This window comes from Periplaneta americana, chromosome 1 (assembly GCF_040183065.1).
Source record: "Periplaneta americana isolate PAMFEO1 chromosome 1, P.americana_PAMFEO1_priV1, whole genome shotgun sequence".
Lineage (NCBI taxonomy): Eukaryota > Metazoa > Arthropoda > Insecta > Blattodea > Blattidae > Periplaneta > Periplaneta americana.
The window spans coordinates 189,530,625-189,553,083 of record NC_091117.1 but is presented as its reverse complement, the minus strand read 5'-3'; the positions used below and the strand labels follow the sequence as shown (position 1 = coordinate 189,553,083).

The window sequence follows — 22,459 nt, the reverse complement described above, 5'->3', positions numbered from 1 at the left end:
AGCTCCTCAACCAAATAACAACAGGCATTTCCCATATTTATTCTGCGCTTAATTTCCTCCCTAGTATCATTTATATTTGTTACTGTTGCTCCAAGGTATTTGAATTTTTCCACTTCTTCGAAAGATAAATCTCCAATTTTTATGTTTTCATTTCGTACAATATTTTGGTCACGAGACATAATCATATACTTTGTCTTTTCGGGATTTATTTCCAAACCTATCTCCTTACTTGCTTCAAGTAAAATTTCCGTGTTTTCCCTAATCGTTTGTGGATTTCCTCCTAACTTATTCACGTCGTCCGTGCTAAACAAGCAGCTGATGTAATCGTTTAATTCCAAACTCTCTCTCTTTTCCTTGACTTTCTTTTAAATGCGGGGAGTATAAAGATACAAATTAAAATAAATATCAAACCTTTATTTCAAATCGCTTACAATTCCAACCATATTCACAATAACAGTCACGAACAGCATAAACATTTCAAGCAATAATTATAGGGATTAAATTAATCTGTTATCATGGTTGTATTTTGTAAAGTAACCCATTTCCACGTTCCTTAGATTTGTGAGGATATTTTTTCCTCTTTCCTCGAATTAATTTATTTTTCCTTACAAGACCAGCAACATCCGTATGGGGGGGGAAATCGAAGCTTACTGGCTCAAGAAGAGGAAATGATAACGCTGTATTAAACTCAGTAACAATATTCGACCTTCTAGCAGGCAGATAGTAATCGTGCCTTGTAAGCAAAGAGTTATTGTTATTTTAATCTTTTGACTTGTTCCAGTTGATGTTCTGGGTTCAGATGAAAAATGGGATATAATACAACATAATTTTAAAGGAATTCGAAATATTTATGTATCACGCACATTATTTATTTATTTATTTATTTATTTATTTATTTATTTATTTATGTATTTATTTATTTATTTATTTATTTATTTATTTATTTAACCTAGTAGAGATAACGCCATCAGGCCTTCTCTTCCCCACTACCAGGGGATTACAACTACAATATTAAGAATACTATTACAATTGTAATTACAATTAATATTAAATTTACAGATACAATAAAAATCAAAGTACTACTAAAAGATTAACTTATTAATGAAAGCTAGACAGTTTGTTGTAAAAGTTAAGAAGAGAGAAGCATTTCTTTTATTGATTAAGTACAAATTAAACCTACTCTACGCAGTAAGAAAATGCTTAATAAGCTTGCTTTTGAACGCTACTAAATTCCGACAGTCTCTGATGTCACTGGGTAGGGTATTCCACAAGCGCGAGAGCGAGATTGTGTATGATGATGAATACGATGATGTCTTATGTGTCAATGCATGTGTTTCGTTTCAGTGGACTAATGTACAAGGATGGCTACAGCATCAGAAGGATTCCTGAAGTGGTGGCACATTCTGGCTCTGCATTACTGCATTTCTACAGTGATGTAGTATATAGCATGGCAGGCTTCAACATATCTTATAGGTAAGAGAAAATGTAATACCCAAGAAAATTAATATGGCCTGAAAATATAACGATGCATTTTCTGCAATTTGTTTTCAACATCAGTGCGTATTCGTTATCTCGTGAAACCAAGTGCATTCGTGCGCCGTAGCTCACAGTAAGAACCACATGGTGGGAGTAAGCGAGCTACCTAGCTTGCAAATCAAAGAGTAGCGAGGGAGGGAAGCTTCTCAGTGTACTTTTTCCTTCCCCTCACGCGCAGGTGAGTTTCACGAACTAATAACAAACATAAAGTCACTTTAGCTTGATAATCAATCTCGGAAGAAACGCAATGCAGTAGCTTCCACTACACTACTCACGAATACGTTATTTAAGTCTAGTTTGACGGTTGTAGGTCTACTGCTGAGTGCTGCAAATAGTAAAAGAACTGGACTACAAATATCGCCACAAATATGTGGCATGTCTTGTGGCCACACGTAGCTACATTTAACACAGAAACTGAGCAGTATTTGTAGCGTCGTCTGGCCATCCATTTTGCGAAAGTTACAGCAGCTTTATTTGTCCCCGAAAATCAGCGACATTTACAGCTCGTCTGGTCGTAGCGTAAAGGTTCGACCATTCATCTACCGCAAGGGTTAATACAAGTATAGTGATTCGTTAATGTTTTTATGAAACTTGTAGTGTAGACGTTATCTGCTAGGAAGCTGACGAATAGGGGCGTGGTTTCAAGTAGCTTTGGATAGATAGATAGATAGATAGATAGATAGATAGATAGATAGATAGATAGATAGATAGATAGATAGATAGATAGATAGATAGATAGATAGATAGATAGATAGATAGATAGATAGATAGATAGATAGATAGATAGATAGATAGATAGATAGATAGATAGATAGATAGATAGATAGATAGATAGATAGATAGATAGATAGGCGGACGGATGGATGGGCGGACGGACAGACAGACAGACAGTGGGGTTTGAAAAGGGCAGCTACTATGGCTATTTGCGCCCTTATCTAAAATTCTTCATAGAATAAAAACACAAACAATACAATAAGCAGAATGCTAAAACGAACTAAGAAACGTTGTCATGGTAAAAACGCGGTACACAAATGCAGTATCAAGGTAGCTTTGTAGTAACAGTTGGTGTATTGCTTTTGTATTCTTCGCAAGACCGGTGAGGTGAGTCCAGTATAATAGGAAAGATATATTTGTTTTATCAGAGGAAAAGGGCTTATGTCACACAGTTTACTACAGCGATGACTGAAGTGTATTAGCCTACTTTAGGCTGCATGATAATTTAGTTTCGTTGCAGCTGGATGGCTCCTGTAATGTTACCGATATATAAATTTTTTTTTTTTTTTCCGCCTGGCTCTTCTGTTCTACTTTTCCCCTCTTGTGTTCTCTTGTCCATGCTACATGTAGGCTACCGTTTCATTTGTGCAATTTTTATTCAGGATGAATTCGTGCCCCAGTCGGTACTCCCAGATAAACTGCTCGGGGAACGGAGTGTGCACAGACGGATATTGCACATGTGACTCCTCGTACATGGGCGAGGCTTGTGATGTTCCTGTGTGCCCAAACAACTGCAGCAACGGCCATGGCTTCTGCAACAGTGAGACGCACCGTTGTGACTGCGAAGAAGGATACAAAGGTTAGCTCGAGTAAACAGCAGCTCTTTTCTTACTTCTTTCTTTCTTTCTTTCTTTCTTTCTTTCTTTCTTTCTTTCTTTCTTTCTTTCTTTCTTTCTTTCTTTCTTTCTTTCTTTCTTTCTTTCTTTCTTTCTTTCTTTCTTTCTTTCTTTCTTTCTTTCTTTCTTTCTTCCTTCCTGCACATTACGACGAATGACTGTAAACATTTTAAGTGTTTCAAATAAAAACATTTTCCTTCTTTCTGATGAAATATATTTTGAATAATTTCGAGGGAAAAATTGTTCCGGAGCCGGGTATCGAACCCGGGACCTTTGGTTTAACGTACCAACGCTCTACCACTGAGCTACCCGGGAACTCTAACCGACACCGATCCAATTTTTCCCTCTATATCCATAGACCTCAAAGTGGGCTGACAACCGTCAAGCAACCAACTTCGAGTGCACACTAACTCCGTGTGACTTAAGTTGTGGTTTTGTGGTTGCGTTGGTACGTTAAACCAAAGGTCCCGGGTTCGATACCCGGCTCCGGAACAATTTTTCCCTCGAAATTATTCAAATCAACTTTACAGGGAGTTATACCTGAAATCTTGATTTGCGAAATATATTTTGTTCTTTCCTAATGACATGCTCGCTACCAAATTCTTCTATTGTAGCACTCATTTCCAACCGCCTAGTTTTGTTTTGTTTTTGTATATTCACTGAACAGCAGACCTGAACTAAGTAACGTTGGATGCCGTCAAGCTATACTCCATACATACCTACCAGAGATCTGCATCGGAAGTTTTCGTTCGAGCGTCAAGTAGTTCATAGCATAATCCGATAGGTAGCACACATGCATGATGGGTAAAATTGTCACGAGCGATAAATCCTCGAACGGTATAAGCCGAGCGTTAGACATTCGTTCCTGTTACAGTGATGAACTGTGTAGTAACATCATAGATGTTTATCATTTCAAAACTTTGCAGTGTTTAACTAACCTCTCCATAGTACAACTACAAAACTTGCTTTAAAATGTAATATAAATGTTGTAGCTAAATGTTTTTTTTTTTTTCCACACAGGAGTGATTCTGTTTTTGCCACATCTGATAGATGTTATTGGATGTAAATGTAATTATTATAAACGGAGAACACAATCACGATAATGAAAGAACTGTATCAAGTTTTTTAGTAATAATAATAATAATAATAATAATAATAATAATAATGATAATAATAATAATAATAATCTCTAATAATTAGTGTATCAATCTTTGCGTCTGTAACAGTTCTGCAGTATGATTATTCGTTTTATTATATTTTCTGTAACGTTATCTCTGTACTAATATTGTTATTAATCTACTGCTATATCAATAATATTTTGTAAAAAGTTTCTACATTGTCGCAGTATATAGACGGAATACTATGTATGGACCTATCATATTATATATAGGGGAGAGTCGGGTAGTATCGGACATCGGGTAGTATCGGACAGTGCGTTTCTTTCATCTACCACCATATGGTAGTACCTGAATGACATGGTTACGTTTCTCTATGCGACATCACAGAAACGTAACCATGTCAATCAGGTACTATCATCGTGTGGTAGATGAAAGAAACTCACTGTCCGATATTACCCGATGTCCGATACTACCCGACTCTCCCCTATATATATGTGGTAAATCAAATATTGAATAATTATTAATTAGCAATAATAACTGTATATCGAAGTTTTTCATACTATTTTATTTATAACTTCATATTCCTGTTTTGGTACGTTCCATTGACTGTTCCATTAAACGTTTGTCATAAACGCAGAAAATAAAGCCTTATTTTTACTGTGTGAGCAAAACATATGTGTATCTTATCTGTCGCCTTCCATACAAGATAAGACATGTCGGTGAGATAACCTTGTACTGTGCTTCTATTTATTACGAGCGTATCACGACCGATCGTATCTCACTCGAGGGTGCGACACTCGATCGAGTTCAAGCGAGCGATTTAACTTCAATGCAGCACTCTGATACCTACACTCTTGCTGATTGCTTGGAGACTTTAGGTAACCAAACGCAGGACTGTACCATAAGGTACATTTTCTTTAATTTTTATTTGCAAGCTGCAAGCCTTATAAAATCCATATCAGGGGCGAGTAACTTATTTCGTTTTCTTTGGTTCAGTTGCACGATTCAGTGAGTTCTGAATTCTGCAGTGCTTGGGAAAAGTGACACAAGTCAGTTTCCACAAACTTTTTTTGATAATTTATTGACAACTTACGGAACATCTGCTCGCTTGGAAAAAGAGACATAAGTATTTCTCCCATTACAATAATTCATACAGAAAAAAAGTCAAATCGACATAAACCAGTGTGAGTTGTCAATAAATTATCAAAAAAGGTTTGTGAAAACTGACTTAAGTCACTTTTCCCAAGCACTGCAGAATTATACCCTGTATCCAGTCCATTATCATAATTCTCTTATTTTTTTGTTTACTCCTGAATATTGACGTAGAACACGTCTTTCTCCGCACCGAGTATAGACACTCGTTCTGGGATCCATGGCGAAACAAAATATTGTAGAAATCACAATTACAAATCAAACGGTTTCTACAGATCTGCAGATGCTCTCGATTCCGAGATATTGCTGAGAGAGGCCTGCGCGGCACGGCTAATTTTATAGACTACTTCGACGTCCCCATGCCCATAGCGAGGGGAGGTGGCGTCATGGAGCGTGCTCTTTTGACTATAGGCAATGCGACCGACTCGGATAATATTTTCTGCAACCTTGCCCTACTACTGTTCAACCATGTTTTCGGATAGTGTTTTGCAATATCTGATCCTCATTCAAGTGGTAACCAAATGGTTACGTCCATTTTCGGCTTTTCCTCTCAAATTCTCCAGGTTCCTTTAATGCAACGGCTACAAACGGAGTGAGGCAAGTGGTCTACCAGCTTGGAACTGACATAGTTTATCTACGACAGCCACTTTCCCTTCCTTTATCCTCATTCTATTTATAGTTTCTATTGCGTTTATAAGAAGCCTTCAGCTGACTGAGCTACTGTTAAACTTATCAATGAAATGGAAAAATGCACGAAGATACTTTCTACAGCTTACGAAGTATAATTGCTTTATTTCAGGAGACGATTGCGGCCAGTTGGCTTATCTTGGATACTGGGAAATTATACAAACAGAGGACTTCGTTCCAGAGGGCTCTGCCTCACATGGAGCCGTTGTATGGCAAGATTCTCTATACATCATAAGTGGCGAATCTTATGGAAAGGCTGATATGATGTCAACATACGATTTTTATGGTAATTATGTAAGACCACTGGAATGTGTCTACTGAATGCTGTTTTGTTTAAAGAGAGGAATGGACGGAAGTCAGTCTGCACTGATATCACAGTAAATTCAATAGTCTGGAACGTCCAGCATTATTCAATTGATTTTATTAGCATTATTTACTTATTTCTATTAGCTTTTGCATGCAATTGTTTAATCCAAAGCCTCCTCAAATTGGTATACTGAAGCATTAAAACTTCCCTTTATTCAGTACACATACATTGTCATCAAAAGAGGTGATTTTTAAAAAACAATAGTTTAAAAATGCAAAAAAAAAAAAAAAATAAATAAATAATAATGAGACCTGAAGAATCCAAAAACGGGGAAATAAGTATTTAAAAAAGTAGACTCCTTGGCACACCCTTTACAAATCAAAAGCATTGCAGGAATATTTGAAAACATGTTCAAAATATTCCTTCTTTGATACCTTACAACTTTTGTATAAAAAGTTTCTTCATAAAATTAGAAATAAGAAAGTACAAACATTGTTCCATACTTTTTACTCACTCTGTATAAAGAGTTATCTGACTTCGAGTTAAGGCTAGTTCACAATAAACTGGGAACGAGAACCAGAATGAAAACGAGAAGCAGAGGACGTAAACATGAAAATTTTTGATTCACAATAAACCGAGAACATAGACGACTTGCATATCGATATGTATGTCAATAACGATATGTAAAGACGATATTACGCATTCTGATGTTATTTGTGTATAATTGACCAATGACGTTCTCTCATGAGTACAAGGCAGCCAATATAAAGAAAGGTTAACCAACTTCGAAATTTCAACTGAAACATTTCATTAGGTACAGTACTATAAATTAATATGCCCATGCATCTTTATTATCACAACCTATTTTAAGTCTATCATAACGTAAAATAATTAGAGAAGAAACATTTGTAATAGAACAAAAATGAACACAACAGTAGTTATTGAATTGAAGCATGAATATGTAATGTGTAATACAACCAATACAGTAATAAAATATGATTCACTTACGATCGGAGTTCAAAGATGCAGCTATTGAAAGCCACGTATTCTCCTTCATTTTGTCATCTTTATCGTAAAGGTGAGGATTTTCCTCAACACTCAATATTAGAATCTCATCAAATAAAACTTGCCCCATGATGCACAGCACAGAACAAAATAATGCATAGGTTATGTCACGGTCTTCTTGCTACAAAATATACGACGACAAAATAGCTTTTAGATGGCAATAGAATGAATCTAATGGGCTGTGATCGGAAACGTGAACGCCAAAGTTGAAACTTGGCCAACTCTCCGTTCCCGATCCCGGGCTCCGGCAAGCTTTTCGTTAATTGTGAATGCTCACATTTAAATGTACACATTTGAACAATTTTAACGTTTTCGTTTTCGTTCCGATTCTCGTTTCCGGTTTATTGTGAACCAGCCTTTTGTTTGGTGTTGATTTCAAATATCCATTCTAGGATAAATTGATTCGTACATGCAGGATATAAACAATCCCTTTATCGTCTGATAACAAACCTTCCTGATGGAATGTTTTAGTACACATTTAAAGTAAAGGGCGAATGGCTGAAATCCAAATGCCATGAACATTAAACTTCGGTACTACATTTAAAGTAATGGGAATAACACAACACATTTACTTGCCGTTGAAACGTTTTTTTTTTTCCTTTAATGATTCACTTGTTTTTCACTTTTTGTAGGCAATGTATGGGAAGAGGTGGAGCCAGAATCTGATAGTTATCCTACGAAGAGATACGGCCACACAACAGTTGTGTATGACGTGAGTATTTATAAAAGAAAGTAGGATTATGGTAGCGATACGTAATAAAAATATCAAGTCCCTCAAACTTACAATAATTTAAATCTCCTAATGAAGATGTATGTGCGTGTATGTGTATACGTTTATGTGCGTATGTGTGCGTGTGCGCTTATGTGTGTGTATGTGTGTATGTATGTATGTATGTATGTATGTATGTAATAATAATAATAATAATAATAATAATAATAATAATAATAATAATAATAATAATAATAATAATGGTTTATTTTAACTGGCAGAGTTAAGGCCATTCGGCTTTCTCTTCCACTCAACCAATATGATAGAAAATTACTACATTGCTATGAATATAACATAATCAATACAGTACAATACAATACAATAGTACAATACAACACAATATTATACATAATTAATATAATACAATGACAATTCTTTTTATCTTCACAACACCAATAAAATAATTATGTAATAATAATAATAATAATAATAATAGTAATAATAGTCATACCTAAATTAAATTAAATTATTAAACTCGATCACAATTAGAACTTCAATTTGACTGTGCCCGTAAGAAATCGTTTAGCCTTTTCTTGAAAGTGGTTATTGTCTGGCAGCCCCTAATCTTCTAAGGTAGAGAATTCCATTCACGGGGGACTGAGACAGTAAAAGAGGATGAATAGTGGGATGTTCTATGGGCAGGAATTGCTAGGATTTGGCTCTCCTGTGACCTGGTGTTTAGATTGTGGTTGGAGGATAAGTAGTTAAGCCGGGAACGAAGATAATTTGGAATAGAAGTGTGGAGAACTCGAAACAGAAGAGACAGCGAATGAAGTGTTCTACGGTTACTAAGTTGCAGCCAGGATAAAGATTTGAACGAAGGTGTAGTCCACACCTGTGGAGAAATGGTTAGCGCGTCTGGCCGTGAAACCAGATAGCCCGGGTTCGATTCCAGTTTGGGGCAAGTTATCTGATTGAGTTTTTTTCCGGAGTTTCCCCTCAACCCAATATGAGCAAATGCTGGGTAACTATCGGTGCTGGACCCCGGACTCATTTCACCGACATTAACATCTTCAACTCATTCAGACGCTAAATAACCTAAGATGTTTATAAAGCGTCGTAAAATAACCTACTAAAAATGTATGTATGTAATTTTGTTTTAAATATGGTTTATTTAACAACGCTCGCAACTGCAGAGGTTAAATCAGCGTCGCAGGTGTGCCGGAATTTTGTCCCGCAGAAGTTCTTTTAGATGTCAGTAAATCTACTGACATGAGCCTGTCGCATTTAAACACACTTAAACGCCATTGACTTCGGCCGGGATCGAACCCGCAACCTCGACCATAAAAGACCAGCGCTATACCAGCTTCGCTACCGAGGGCGACTGTATGTATGTATGTATGTATGTATGTATGTATGTATGTATGTATGTATGTATGTGTGTATGTATGTAGTTTTTTAGTTGGTTATTTAACGACGTTGTATCAACTACGAGGTTATTTAGCGTCGGTGAGATTGGTGATAGCGAGATGGTATTTGGCGAGATGAGGCAGAGGATTCGCCATAGATTACCTGGCATTCACCTTACGGTTGGGGAAAACCTCGGAAAAACCCAACCAGGTAATCAGCCCAAGCGGGAATCGAACCCGCGCCCGAGCGCAACTTCAGACCGACAGGCAAGCGCCTTAACCGACTGAACCACGCCGGTGGCTGTAGCCTATGTATGTATGTATGTATGTATGTATGTGCGCGCGCGTGTGTGTATGTATGTATGTTGTGTCCTGCGACGTAGCTTGTGGTCTAAGGAATCAAACCTGGGCACGCGTTACGAAATAAGCTCTGATTAAGAAATTTTCTCATGAAATTTCAGTCAGTATGTGAGACCCATGCTCACCCAGCATCGTTAAGTAGCGAAATGTGGTTCCGTGAGCCAGCTATAACGACCGGAGAAATCATCTTGCTAACACGGTACTCCTGTACTCGTTCACTTCTGTAACGGCTGTGAAAAAATTAGCAAGCGTTATTTGTGCCCGATTATTTAGTCTGGCCTGCCCAAACAATGGAACGAAATGTGGAATGTTCAGAAGTGGAATTGATTACCAAGTGGTCGCGAAACTGGGTTTGTCTTCGCTCATGGCAAACGCGAAGCAGTTTCCAACTTCTTCTGGAGGGAGGTTCGTAGTTTCTGGTAAATACCAAATCTTCATTTTGAACAGATTTTACATTTGAACCATTTGTATCACACACTTCACTACACAGGTCGGTAATTTGGGGAGGAATTTTCGTCGTTATCTGTAAACTGCTTCTCGTAGAAATTTCAAGTCCGGAAAACGTAGCACGTATATGTATTTGCTGGTCCTAGGACGAGAGAATTTCCTGTAACTCTACCAGGAAACACTCGTAAGCCATAAACGGATTTCCGTTTACGCGATACCCGAACTTTTGTTTGCAAATATGTGTTTGTCGCTCACTTTATGGCTATGCTCATTTACATAGAGATTTATTTCATTAACAGATTCATAAACAATTCTAGCAATACATCTCTTGTTTGTACACCGCTACCTAATATTGCCAAACTTCTTCAGCAAACTATAGATATCTACTGTATGTCAAAATTAATCAAGAAACAAACTTTAGATTAAAATGAACTGGCGCAAAAACTCGTGGAGAAATAATTCTGGAGCAAATCCATGATGCCCGTGCATGTGGTTCCATTGACATATTACTGAAAATATTCATAAACTATAGAAGAATGGTCTGCGAGGTTAGAGATTAAAATGTCCAATGCAAAAATCTCCATATAGGCCTACAGGAATGTCCATTCAGTTAAAGGTTCACCGGAAAAAATTTACAATTTATTTAATGTCCACTAATTTGATTGCATAAATATCCAATATAAAATAGGTCCAATATATTTTTTCATAATTTATTTTACTCTACTTCTTCGTCCTGTATCTCTGACTGTATACGAAATTTTAAGTTGTATGATGTAGCACGCAAGTAGCGTTTAACATCATTGTTGTTTTTATACTATTTGTACCTCCTTACTATGTTTTATATTCTTCTTTGGTTGGTAATATAATATAGCTTATTCTGTTTATACAGGGTGTTAAAAAAGTACGGTATCCAATAGAGTCGCCGATGTATGCATCAAAACAAGAAAAAAAGTCTAATAAACATGGGTCCTACAACACAACGTTTATGAGTTCAGCATCTAACGCACCAGCCATATTGGATACTTCTATGCATGAAATTGAGCAGTTAAATTAACATAGATTTTAACAGCCTCTTAGTACTAACAACTGTCAAGTTTACAGTTAAAATTTAACTAAAGTTGAAGGAACCGGGTCTTATTATTATTATTATTATTATTATTATTATTATTATACAATGCATTGATAAATGTTGTACATTTTTTCATGGACATTCAACAGTGGACATTTTTCTGATGGACATTTTTCCTTGGACATTTTTGCATGTGGACATCTTTACCTCTAGACGTTTTAACCTAGGAGCGTCTAAGAATATCTATTGCAACATCTCTATGAAATAATCTACAGTGTGTGCGGCTGCATTGCTTTGTCGAAGAACTGAATTAAATTCACCGATAAGAAGATATGGAATATATTCTTGTAGCACACGAGGCCAAAATGAAGAACAGTTCTGTATATAAGGAAATAGTGCAGGCATTAATAGACGAAACAAAAAGTATATAACTTTCTTCATTTGGGGATAATATATTAGAGTGACTGTCACGGCGCCTGCGCTGACGATGACACTTACAACAGAAGCAGGCTAAATATAGTTCGGAACCAAACCGTTAACTTAACGCCCCTTTCTTCTTTAATTTTCAGGACAAAATTTACTTGTACGGAGGTCTGGAGGAAAATGGCGTCATTTCAAATGAATTGTGGACGTTCAACATAAGCACGAAAACATGGGAAAATATCACAGTTCGCTTCCAGCATTGTATGTCAGTTGATCGGAAATTTTGCGGTGAGTACCAATATTTCCTTCATTTTAATCTAATTTTCTATAACCAGTCCTTTATGGACACCTCGAATAAAACTGCCACCATACATACGTAGGTACATACCGGTTAGGTACGTCTATAGAACGTTCGGATTTAAGCGGTAATGTATAGCTTACAGGAGTAAAATTTTTGGAAATATTCAACATTTTTTTCCTCCATTACTGTATCTTGTACAATAATGTAAATTGGTATGTGTAAAACAGTGTCCTTTTGCTATATGAAAAAAATATTTTTACGATTTAAAAAAAAATACTTATATTTATTTTTCAAAATTAAAAATGGTGGCAGTTCACTATGCAATGATGAAGCGTTTCCCTCATAACTCATAAACTTGTTAACTTTTTCATGTTCTCTCTCTTTTATTTTATTGCTGAATCTCATATTTACAATATAATGCTCTTTCAACTACTTTCCGTAATAACTAATAATTTTTTTATTAGGTGTTAGAAGAAAATACTGATATTTGACCACTTTTTTAAATGAATTTATTTCTTATCAGACAATCTATCAAAGATAGAGGAGTTAGATTGCATCATATTGTAGATATGATATGTATAAATTCATCACAGAAAGTTGGATAGTTCTTGAGTTATGTGGGAAACGCTTCATCACTGCACAGTGAACTGAGTTTTGAAAAAAAAAATGTACATAATTTTTTAAATAGTAAAAATATTTTTTTCATATAGCAGAAGGACAGTGTTTTAAACATAGCAATTTTCATTATTGTACAAGATACAATAATGGAGGAAAAAATTTGAATATTTAAAAAATTTTACTGCTGTAAGCTGTACCTAAACTCTTAACCCTTTCTAACCAAAATTAAATTTACAAGCAATCCATGTTGAAACAAATAGCTGTATTAGGACCAATTCAGTGACCAAGTTACGGGAGTGGCAAAACTATATTGATGAAAATGTATTGAAATAGAAGTTATCCATCAAAATTTACCTTCATATGTAACACACAAGTATATAAATGCTATAAAGTAAATTATTGCCATATGGTATCTATAGGTAAGAAAGGGTTAAGAAAATACCATTGGGCATTTAGGAGCCTTTATAGCGGGCATCCCCCCCACATTGTAAGATAACTAAAAAAAAGTTACTGTTGTGTTGAGATAGAGTTTGCCCGGCCATAACATTATGGCTATTATGAACAATCAATCAGGGAAGTCCATTTGATATTGACAAGGAAAAACGGCGTGTATGGGTTATAGACCGACAAGATATAAAAGAAACTTGGCTCTTTGATACAACCCTAAATCATATATGTAACCAGATAGGTCGGCCTTATAGGCTTTGACGTTAACAACCTTTGTCAGGTTTACTACGCTGCCATCTAGTTGTTACATAAGGAGTCACGTCACAATTCCCATTTGAAGTGCATTAGCGACTGTACTGCCATCTCGTGTTTGTTTACGGCGGACGGGTGGCGATCCTGGCGGTTGTTCTCTTCAAAGTGCTGCCGATTTTAACATAGCGATGAGTTATCTGTTATACAACTCACGTGAACGAAGAGGGAGGAGACAACGACACAAACAAGTACTCCGTTAGGCCGGGTTACACTAGTAGATGTCGGATTCTGATCCTTGAGAATCCTATAGAGTCGTCGATGTAGCCTTTATATTTATCTGCATTCTGTGATAGTGCGCATTGTCCATCACAATGACTGATTTACAAGGAATATTAGGCAGAACTTGTGTTTCTAGCCATTTGGTAAAATTATAGGCGTTCATGTAGTCATGATAGTCGCTTTGATCAGGACATTAGCAGAGCATTTTTTACAAAGCCATTTTCTCCTGCTGTATGAGCTATAATTAGTCTTAGTCCTTTATCAATAGACGTGACTCCTGCTTCATAATGAGATTGTCAACATGAACCAACCGTGTGGCGAACATTTACATAATGTGCCTTTTCTAAATTATTATTATTATTATTATTATTATTATTATTATTATTATTATTATTATTATTATTATTATTATATTGTCCTATATGATACAACATATAAGGCATATGACTCGGTTAAGAGAGAAGTTTTATATAATATTCTTATTGAATTTGATATTCCCAAGAAACTACTTCGATTAATTAAAATGTGTCTCAGTGAAACTTACAGCAGAGTTGGCCAGTTTCTATCAGTTGCTTTTCCAATTCACTGTGGTCTAAAGCAGGGAGATGCACTATCACCTTTACTTTTTAACTTCGCTCTAGAATATGCCATTAGGAAAGTTCAGGATAACAGACAGGGTTTGGAATTGAACGGGTTACATCAGCTTCTTGTCTATTCGGATGACGTGAATATGTTAGGAGAAAATACACAAACGATTAGGGACAAGACGGGAATTTTACTTGAAGTAAAGCTATAGATTTGGAAGTAAATCCCGAAAATACAAAGTATATGATTATGTCTTGTGACCAGAATACTGTACGAAATGGAAATATAAAAATTGGAGATTCATCCTTCGATGAGGTTGAAAAATTCAAATATCTTGGAGCAACAGTAACAAATATAAATAACACTCGGGAGGAAATTAAACGCAGAATAAATATGGGGAATGCCTGTTATTATCCGGTTGAGAAGCTTTTGTCATCTAGTCTGCTGTCAAAATATCTGAAAGTTAGAATTTATAAAACAGTTATATTACCGGTTGTTCTGTATGGTTGTGATACTTGGACTCTCACTTTGAGAGAGGAACAGAGATTAAGAGTGTTTGAGAATAAAATTCTTAGGAAAATAATAATAATAATAATAATAATAATAATAATAATAATAATAGTAATAATAATAATTCTTTATTTATACTGGCAGAGTTAAGGCCATAGGGCGTTCTCTTACACTCTACCAGGTCACAAAGTATACAAGCAGTTAAAATTTAGCAAAAAGTTAAAGAAAAGAAGTTACAGGAGAATGGAGAAAGTTACACAACGCAGAACTGCACGCATTGTTTTCTTCACCTGACATAATTAGAAACATTAAATCCAGACGTTTGAGATGGGCAGGGCATGTAGCACGTATGGGCGAATCCAGAAATGCATATAGTGTTTTAGTTGGGATACTGAAGAGAAAAAGACCTTTGGGGAGGCCGAGACGTAGATGGGAGGATAATATTAAAATGGATTTGAGGGAGATGGGATATGATGATAGACACTGGATTAATCTTGCATAGGATAGGGACCAATGGCGGGCTTATGTGAGAGCGGCAATGAACCTGCGGGTTCCTTAAAAGCCACTTGTAAGTATTATTATTATTATTATTATTATTATTATTATTATTATTATTATTATTATTATTGTTGTTGTTGTTGTTGTTAGTGTTGTTATTGCGAGATATCGGACATCCCAGGAAGTGTTGTGAGGACCAGTTTTAATAAGTTTGCTATGATTACTTAAACTCAAATGCAGGATCGGTGCAGTGGTAATTGTTTCAATTGCGCCTGTCATCTTTTGCAGAAGCACAATACGTGGACCCTTGCTAAGAATGCGCAGCGTTGATGCCGACTCCTTGGTATTTGGATGGTGATACACTTGTTGCAGGTCCTCTGAGGTCTGCAGGCCATGCCGCAGTTCTCATCACAAATGGCACGAATGGCACATCGGATCAGATGGTCATCATCTTTGGGTTTTCTCCGGAGTTCGGATACCTGAACACGGTCCAAGAATTCGAGTTGAATACGGGGAGATGGCAGGTGGTGGCAACACGAGGATTTCCCGTGAAGGGCAGCTACGGCCACAGCGCAGAGTGGGACCCATTCACCCAGAAGATCTACGTATACGGAGGCGTCGAGCCAGACGGCTTGTCCACTACATCCAGAAATAAGATGCTCTCCTACGAACCCTTCAGTCATACCTGGTGCGTAACATTACATTCCACCAATACAGTGCGATCAGTGGCGGCTCCTGCATATTTCTTAAGAGAAGGAAAGACGTTAACAGCGCAAAATGACACCTTCTTGAGAGAAACATGCTACAAATTAGCCTACACGCATACATATAACACCAAGTAGTGTTAGGGTTGGCCTTCTCTTTCGTATAGCAATAATCTGTTCTTGTAAACTGAGTTTCCTAAATTGTCCATATATGTTTTCACTTCCATTCATTGGTGGATAATTGCACAAATTAACAATTACAAGGAAATTCACAAACTCGCAGCATTTTTAGCGCACACTACAGCATCACACGTGTTGGTAGAGACTAGCTACTAATACATAACCAGAACCGTTTTACGGAAGTGGGAATGAGAAATAATCTGTTAAGAAAGCGAGAACACTGCAACCACTCACGTGGTCTGTGTTGCCACATGTACATTTTGCAAGTTCAGTATCACATGCTTTTGAAGAATGTCAGTTCTTGTAGAGCCACACTACCATTATTGCTCAAAGCTGCCGGTGGCCGATTAATTTTTTTGTGTTAAAAATAATGTAGTTTGGAGTACTTTCAATTTCAAATATATTTGTACAAAACTGACAACTTGGCTGTTGTCCTATCTAGTAGACAATGAATGAAAGTGAATTTCAGGGGCCAAAAAGATCTGCGATACTAACGTAGAACTACTTCCTCTTTGTTTTATATAAATCTAACTTCAACTTTCAGATATCCTCGAAAGTTTCAAACCATGGGTAGTAGCTTATATAAAATGCAATGAATAATATATTTTGATTTATGATTTAAAAAAAAAAGTTTATATGGTGTTTTTCATAGCTTTGCGTTAAAACTGTTTTTATTGTGCCTCCTCCTAGATGTGTAGTTGTCTGGTTGAATGCAGCATCGTTAGATGGCAGCGGTAGCGAGTTTGCGGTTTGCTGCAAGACCAGTTGGTTTCTATTTTCTGCCCATGCGCTGATTCAGAGGAGGATCTCCTCCCTAACTGTTCATTCCCTTGCTTTAAACTCTGCTTCTTTCTCTGGCCGCCAGTGCGCTGTTGTCCATGTGTGTTAACTGCAGGAAAGGAGGAAAGGATTTGCTTTCCTCCACACAAATAATCTCGCATCTTTCTCACAATTTTCTAGTGGCACATAAGCGCGCGTCGTTTAAAACTCGATCAACCGAGGTTTTCTTATAGCTGTGAACTTAAAAATTATCGAATCTTCCTCGAATTTCAAGGCATATATTTCATTTGGTACTTACTTTCAAAAGAAGAAAAATGTGAGGAGGACGTTCCTCCCTTCTCTCCCCCGAGAAACCGCCACTGAGTGCGATCCAAACCTGAAAGTTTTGATCATCCCGTGTTTATCCATTTTCTGTCAGTAATCTTCAACTGAGGATGTGCTTCTGTCAGGACTCTGTTACCTTCAGCCCCATCTGCTCGGTTCCTGCACTCGGCGTCTTTTGTGACCGGCGGCTTGATGGTCGTGTTCGGGGGCAACACCCACAAAGACAATGACGAGGGAAAGTGCTACTCGTCGGACATCCTGGCATATGACGTAACTTGCGGCAACTGGAATACGCTCTCAGTACCTCAGGGTCTGAGGTCGGACCTGGCTCGCTTTGGTCACTCTGCCACCATCTTCGAGAACTCACTCTACATCTATGGAGGCTTCGATGGACAGATGTTGTCCGATATGCTGAGGTGAGTGCAACTCGAACACCAGCAAGTTTAAGTAATATCCGCAGATTGCAAATGTGGCCTGAAACATAGAGCATCAATAAGTGACTAAACAATTAAGTAGGCTTTATTAATAACCTCCTCAGTTCTGAGACATTAGTTGTTTTATTTTTAAAGTTGAATATAATTCTATACTTGAAAAAAATCATTGACATGAGAAAAAATGCTGAAAAAATTCTTCAGATTACAGCTACGGCACAAAGCAGGTATATTATACTATACTTTGGGTCTCTGCACGTACATCTTATATCATAATCATGTATGAAGTATGGTATAATATACTATAATCTCTGGACTCAGAAGGATAAGTAGAGTTAATGATTAAATTAAGAAGTGAATAAGAATTTATGTAATTGAATAAGGAAAATGGCTATTTTAACACATAGTAAGTTAGTGAATAAGTAGTTAATTAAGAGTAGGTAGTGGTATAACTAAATAACCAAATGAACAAGTAAATGAATGAATGAATGAGTGAATGAATGAATAGGTGATAATATCATACATATTATGTATAATCAAATCGTCATGTGAATGCAAGAATTAGGTAACTCGAAATTTGCGTTTTTTAGTTATCTCTGTTAGAGCATAGCAAAAATCGCTCAGAATGTAATGCAAGAACTGGGTAACTGATCTAACGATACCAGCGACTTCTGTTTTCCAATGTAACAAATAGGTAAAAGATAACAAGGCATATTCCTTAGTGATAATTAATGATAACGGTACCGGTAGTAATAATAATAACTGTTGTTTTACTATTTTATTATTAGTAGGTCTGTATTATTTTCGTTTTGAAGATTCAAACTGTGCATAGTCATAGCACGAATGACCGTACGGGCTTGTGCGAAGGATCTTGTGTACATGAGTTTGTATAATTTATTATGCATCAATAAATGCACTTATCTATCTATCTATCTATCTATCTATCTATCTATCTATCTATCTATCTATCTATCTATCTATCTATCTATCTATCTATCTATCTATCTATCTATCTATCTGTCTATCTGTCTGTCTGTCTGTCTGTCTGTCTGTCTGTCTGTCTGTCTGTCTGTCTGTCTGTCTGTCTGTCTATCTATCTATCTATCTATCTATCTATCTATCTGTCTATCTGTCTGTCTATCCGTCTGTCTATCCGTCTGTCTATCCGTCTGTCTATCCGTCTGTCTATCCATCTGTCTATCCATCTGTCTATCTATCTGTCTATCTATCTGTCTATCTATCTGTCTGTCTATCTGTCTGTCTATCTGTCTGTCTATCTATCTATCTATCTATCTATCTATCTATCTATCTATCTATCTATCTATCTATCTATCTATCTATCTATCTATCTATCTATCTATCTATCTATCTATCTATCTATCTATCTATCTATCTATCTATCTATCTATCTATCTATCTATCTATCTATCTATCTATCTATCTATCTATCTATCTATCTATCTATCTATCTATCTATCTATCTATCTATCTATCTATCTATCTATCTATCTATCTATCTATCTATCTATCTATCTATCTATCTATCTATCTATCTATCTATCTATCTATCTATCTATCTATCTATCTATCTATCTATCTATCTATCTATCTATCTATCTATCTATCTATCTATCTATCTATCTATCTATCTATCTATCTATCTATCTATCTATCTATCTATCTATCTATCTATCTATCTATCTATCTATCTATCTATCTATCTATCTATCTATCTATCTATCTATCTATCTATCTATCTATCTATCTATCTATCTATCTATCTATCTATCTATCTATCTATCTATCCATCTATCTATCCATCCATCTATCCATCCATCGATCCATCCATCGATCCATCCATCCATCCATCCATCTATCTATTTTCCTTAGTGGAATAAATAAGTAAATAGGCAATATCTCAAAATAGGAAAAATTGAGTTACCTAGTTCTTGCATTCAGGTGACGAAATGTAAATGGAATGAAATTAAATGTAAGGAAGTGTTTGAGGAAAGTGACTTTTCGCCCACTCTGCACAGTGACAAATTCTCATTAATTTTGAACCTGTTTTGTAAAGGAGTTTTCAATATGTAAAACTTTCTGAATGAATAACAAAACAAGTGATAAGTATGAGTATAAATTATATCCTTCTAAAGGTAAAACATGTCATGTCAATAATGCTGTGTTAGGGAGAATTTGTCAATCACTTTGAAAAGCTCCCTTATTTTCAGTTTGCGAACCTGGCAACCCTACTTTTATAATATATTGCGATACAAGTGTGTAAGTGGATTTGAGAAACATGTCATAATTTTTTCATATCAGATTCAGTCCTGGCAACTGTAGCGCCTTATCTGATCGAACTTCCTGCCTGGAAACTTATCCCGGAGTCAAGTGCGTATGGAACAATCAAGAGGACAAATGTCTGCCAATTACGGAGCTGTCTGGAGAGGAAGATGTATTCAGGTAAAGGAATTACTGTAGTCATTTGGGGTAACTTTGTACCGGTCAGTGTAACTTTGTACCAGTTTCCAATTTTATTAGAAGATTTAATTTAACTTTTCTGAGTGTGATATCTTTGGAGTGAGACCATCCCCATAAACTACGATCTCTGTGCTTTGCTTTCTGTCTATTATGTCCGGTCCTGAAGAATATTTAAGGTTCCACGTGGTGAAATATTGCATTCTATGTATAGCACCCAGGTCTATGGGCCTAACGTCATGAGCAAGCAGATGGTGCGTTGCTCCACAAGGTCGTCTGTGATGATGGTTGGTCTCCCACTGCGTTCCTCGTCATGCACATTTTGGCGCCCTGCTGAAAATTGTCTACAGCAGCAAAGCACCATCTGCTTGCCCATAGACCTGGCACAGCTGACGATCAATTTCAATCGGCGCTATGCCCTGTGCATTAAAAAACTTTATCACTGACCGCACTTCACGCGGCGGGAGCTGGAATAGGAACGTCCATCTTCAACCAATGCAACGAAGCTACTGAGAGCACTCGGGAAGTTCCGCTAGCGCATGCGCCATGCCAGGACATTACTCCATCACGTACACGCAGTCGTTTCGCGCAACATATGGTTTGCTAGCTGTGGGACGAGTGGGAAAGTTACTTTATGGACGCGCCTCGTAAAATGAGTTAATATTGTTAAAAATTACTCCATCAAAATAGAGTTCGTTTCTTTGCTTGCAAAATTTTGTTTCGATATGTTACAACATTTTGTCAGAACACCATCGATAGCTATATTATGTACTGTATATGTATATCCCATGCTTTTGCATTATTTCATTAATAATAATACTTGATATAATTAGAGGCGGGTGAATTTACGGAGAAAAGGAGATGTCAGATGGTTGCGCCCAAGTTTATTATTTACAATAATAGTTTTATTAATTGCTGGGTAAAATAATAGTGAGGAAGAATATGCTATAACTTGCATATCTAGACCCTTTTTTATGACTCTGTCCTTCGCAGCCGTTGTGCGCAGAAGAGCCGCTCCGTCATAGTCGCCTATGAGAAGATGTGTTCAGAATTGTCGGATTGTGCCTCATGCTCCAACACAGCCTTCCAGTGTATGTGGTGTGGTAGTGCCGGCTGTAAATTTAGGTCCTGTAGAGGTACCACCATCAACAACGAAGCTACAGTTGAGAATGCGGAAGGTAATGTTCCTTTTTTTTAGTGAATAAACTTGGGGTCGTAATGCAGTGTTGTCAGATATAGGGATTTTTCCTTGCGCATAGATACATTTACTCAAAATTTTAACTTTTGAAATTTTCATGGACATACCTCCAAATTTAGTAATTGTTTTCTGGAAGTCAAGAATAATTATATATCATGTATAACATATTTTTGAGGATCGAATTCTACTGACCAAAGTGAGTAGATCAAGGATGCAAAACTGAGCCCCAGTTGTGACATACGTCACAAGCCGGATTACGTAATTCATCCCTTCCCTCAATACCTCAATTCACATGATGCAGTAGAGCGAATTTGTATTCATGTGTCTAGTAGTGGAATTCGTCGCATTGTCTTTCGAAAAATACCAGTTTTTGAGCAGTAGGAGAATAATACTTCTGTATTCAAAACAATCACAAAGCGCGTATGAGTTCTGTGTTTGGTTCTACATACGTACGGGTATGGGAGCAAATATTCTCGAAAATGAACTTCAATAAAAGCGACGATCGCTCTAAATTCAGAGATGCACATCTGATTTTCCTCCTCAGGCAGTATAGCTTAATATAAATAAACTGGTGAACAAAAAAGAAAGCAGAGATCTGGCGTTCACTTAAACTGGAAGTTATATAGTCTACTTTTGTATTCTTAAAAATTGTATTAATGCAATAATTTTTACATACAATCATATCATAAAGGCCTAAATACCAATAAAAGAATAAGGTACTTAATCTGATTGTTTGTAGTAATATGTTTTGAAAGGAAGTACTTAAATATTTTTATTCATGACTAAAGTTTCCCTAATTTTCCAAGGCTACAACAAGAATATGTTTTGTTTAAACATTAATATCATCAGTTCACTTCAACCAATTGAATTTAAATGACTATTACACTTTTACTACGTCATACTGCTTTTGACCAATAAAACGGTACGAAAGGACGTCTTTCAAACAATCATGGCTGCTTATCGCACAATTTTATCGCTTCCCTAG

At 36.5% G+C, this 22,459-nt stretch overlaps 1 protein-coding gene across 1 annotated transcript in view; it reads left to right on the top strand.

Moving 5' to 3' along the window:
• LOC138705449 (attractin-like protein 1) overlaps positions 1-22,459 on the top strand; it is a 75,286-nt gene that overhangs the window by 26,801 nt on the left and 26,026 nt on the right. Inside the window, exons 3-11 of the mRNA XM_069834161.1 lie at positions 1,345-1,473; positions 2,913-3,109; positions 6,216-6,389; positions 8,108-8,187; positions 12,039-12,180; positions 15,755-16,070; positions 17,496-17,786; positions 20,121-20,261; positions 21,270-21,454. Coding sequence (XP_069690262.1) covers positions 1,345-1,473; positions 2,913-3,109; positions 6,216-6,389; positions 8,108-8,187; positions 12,039-12,180; positions 15,755-16,070; positions 17,496-17,786; positions 20,121-20,261; positions 21,270-21,454 — 1,655 coding nt within the window. The remainder of the gene's footprint in view (positions 1-1,344; positions 1,474-2,912; positions 3,110-6,215; positions 6,390-8,107; positions 8,188-12,038; positions 12,181-15,754; positions 16,071-17,495; positions 17,787-20,120; positions 20,262-21,269; positions 21,455-22,459) is intronic.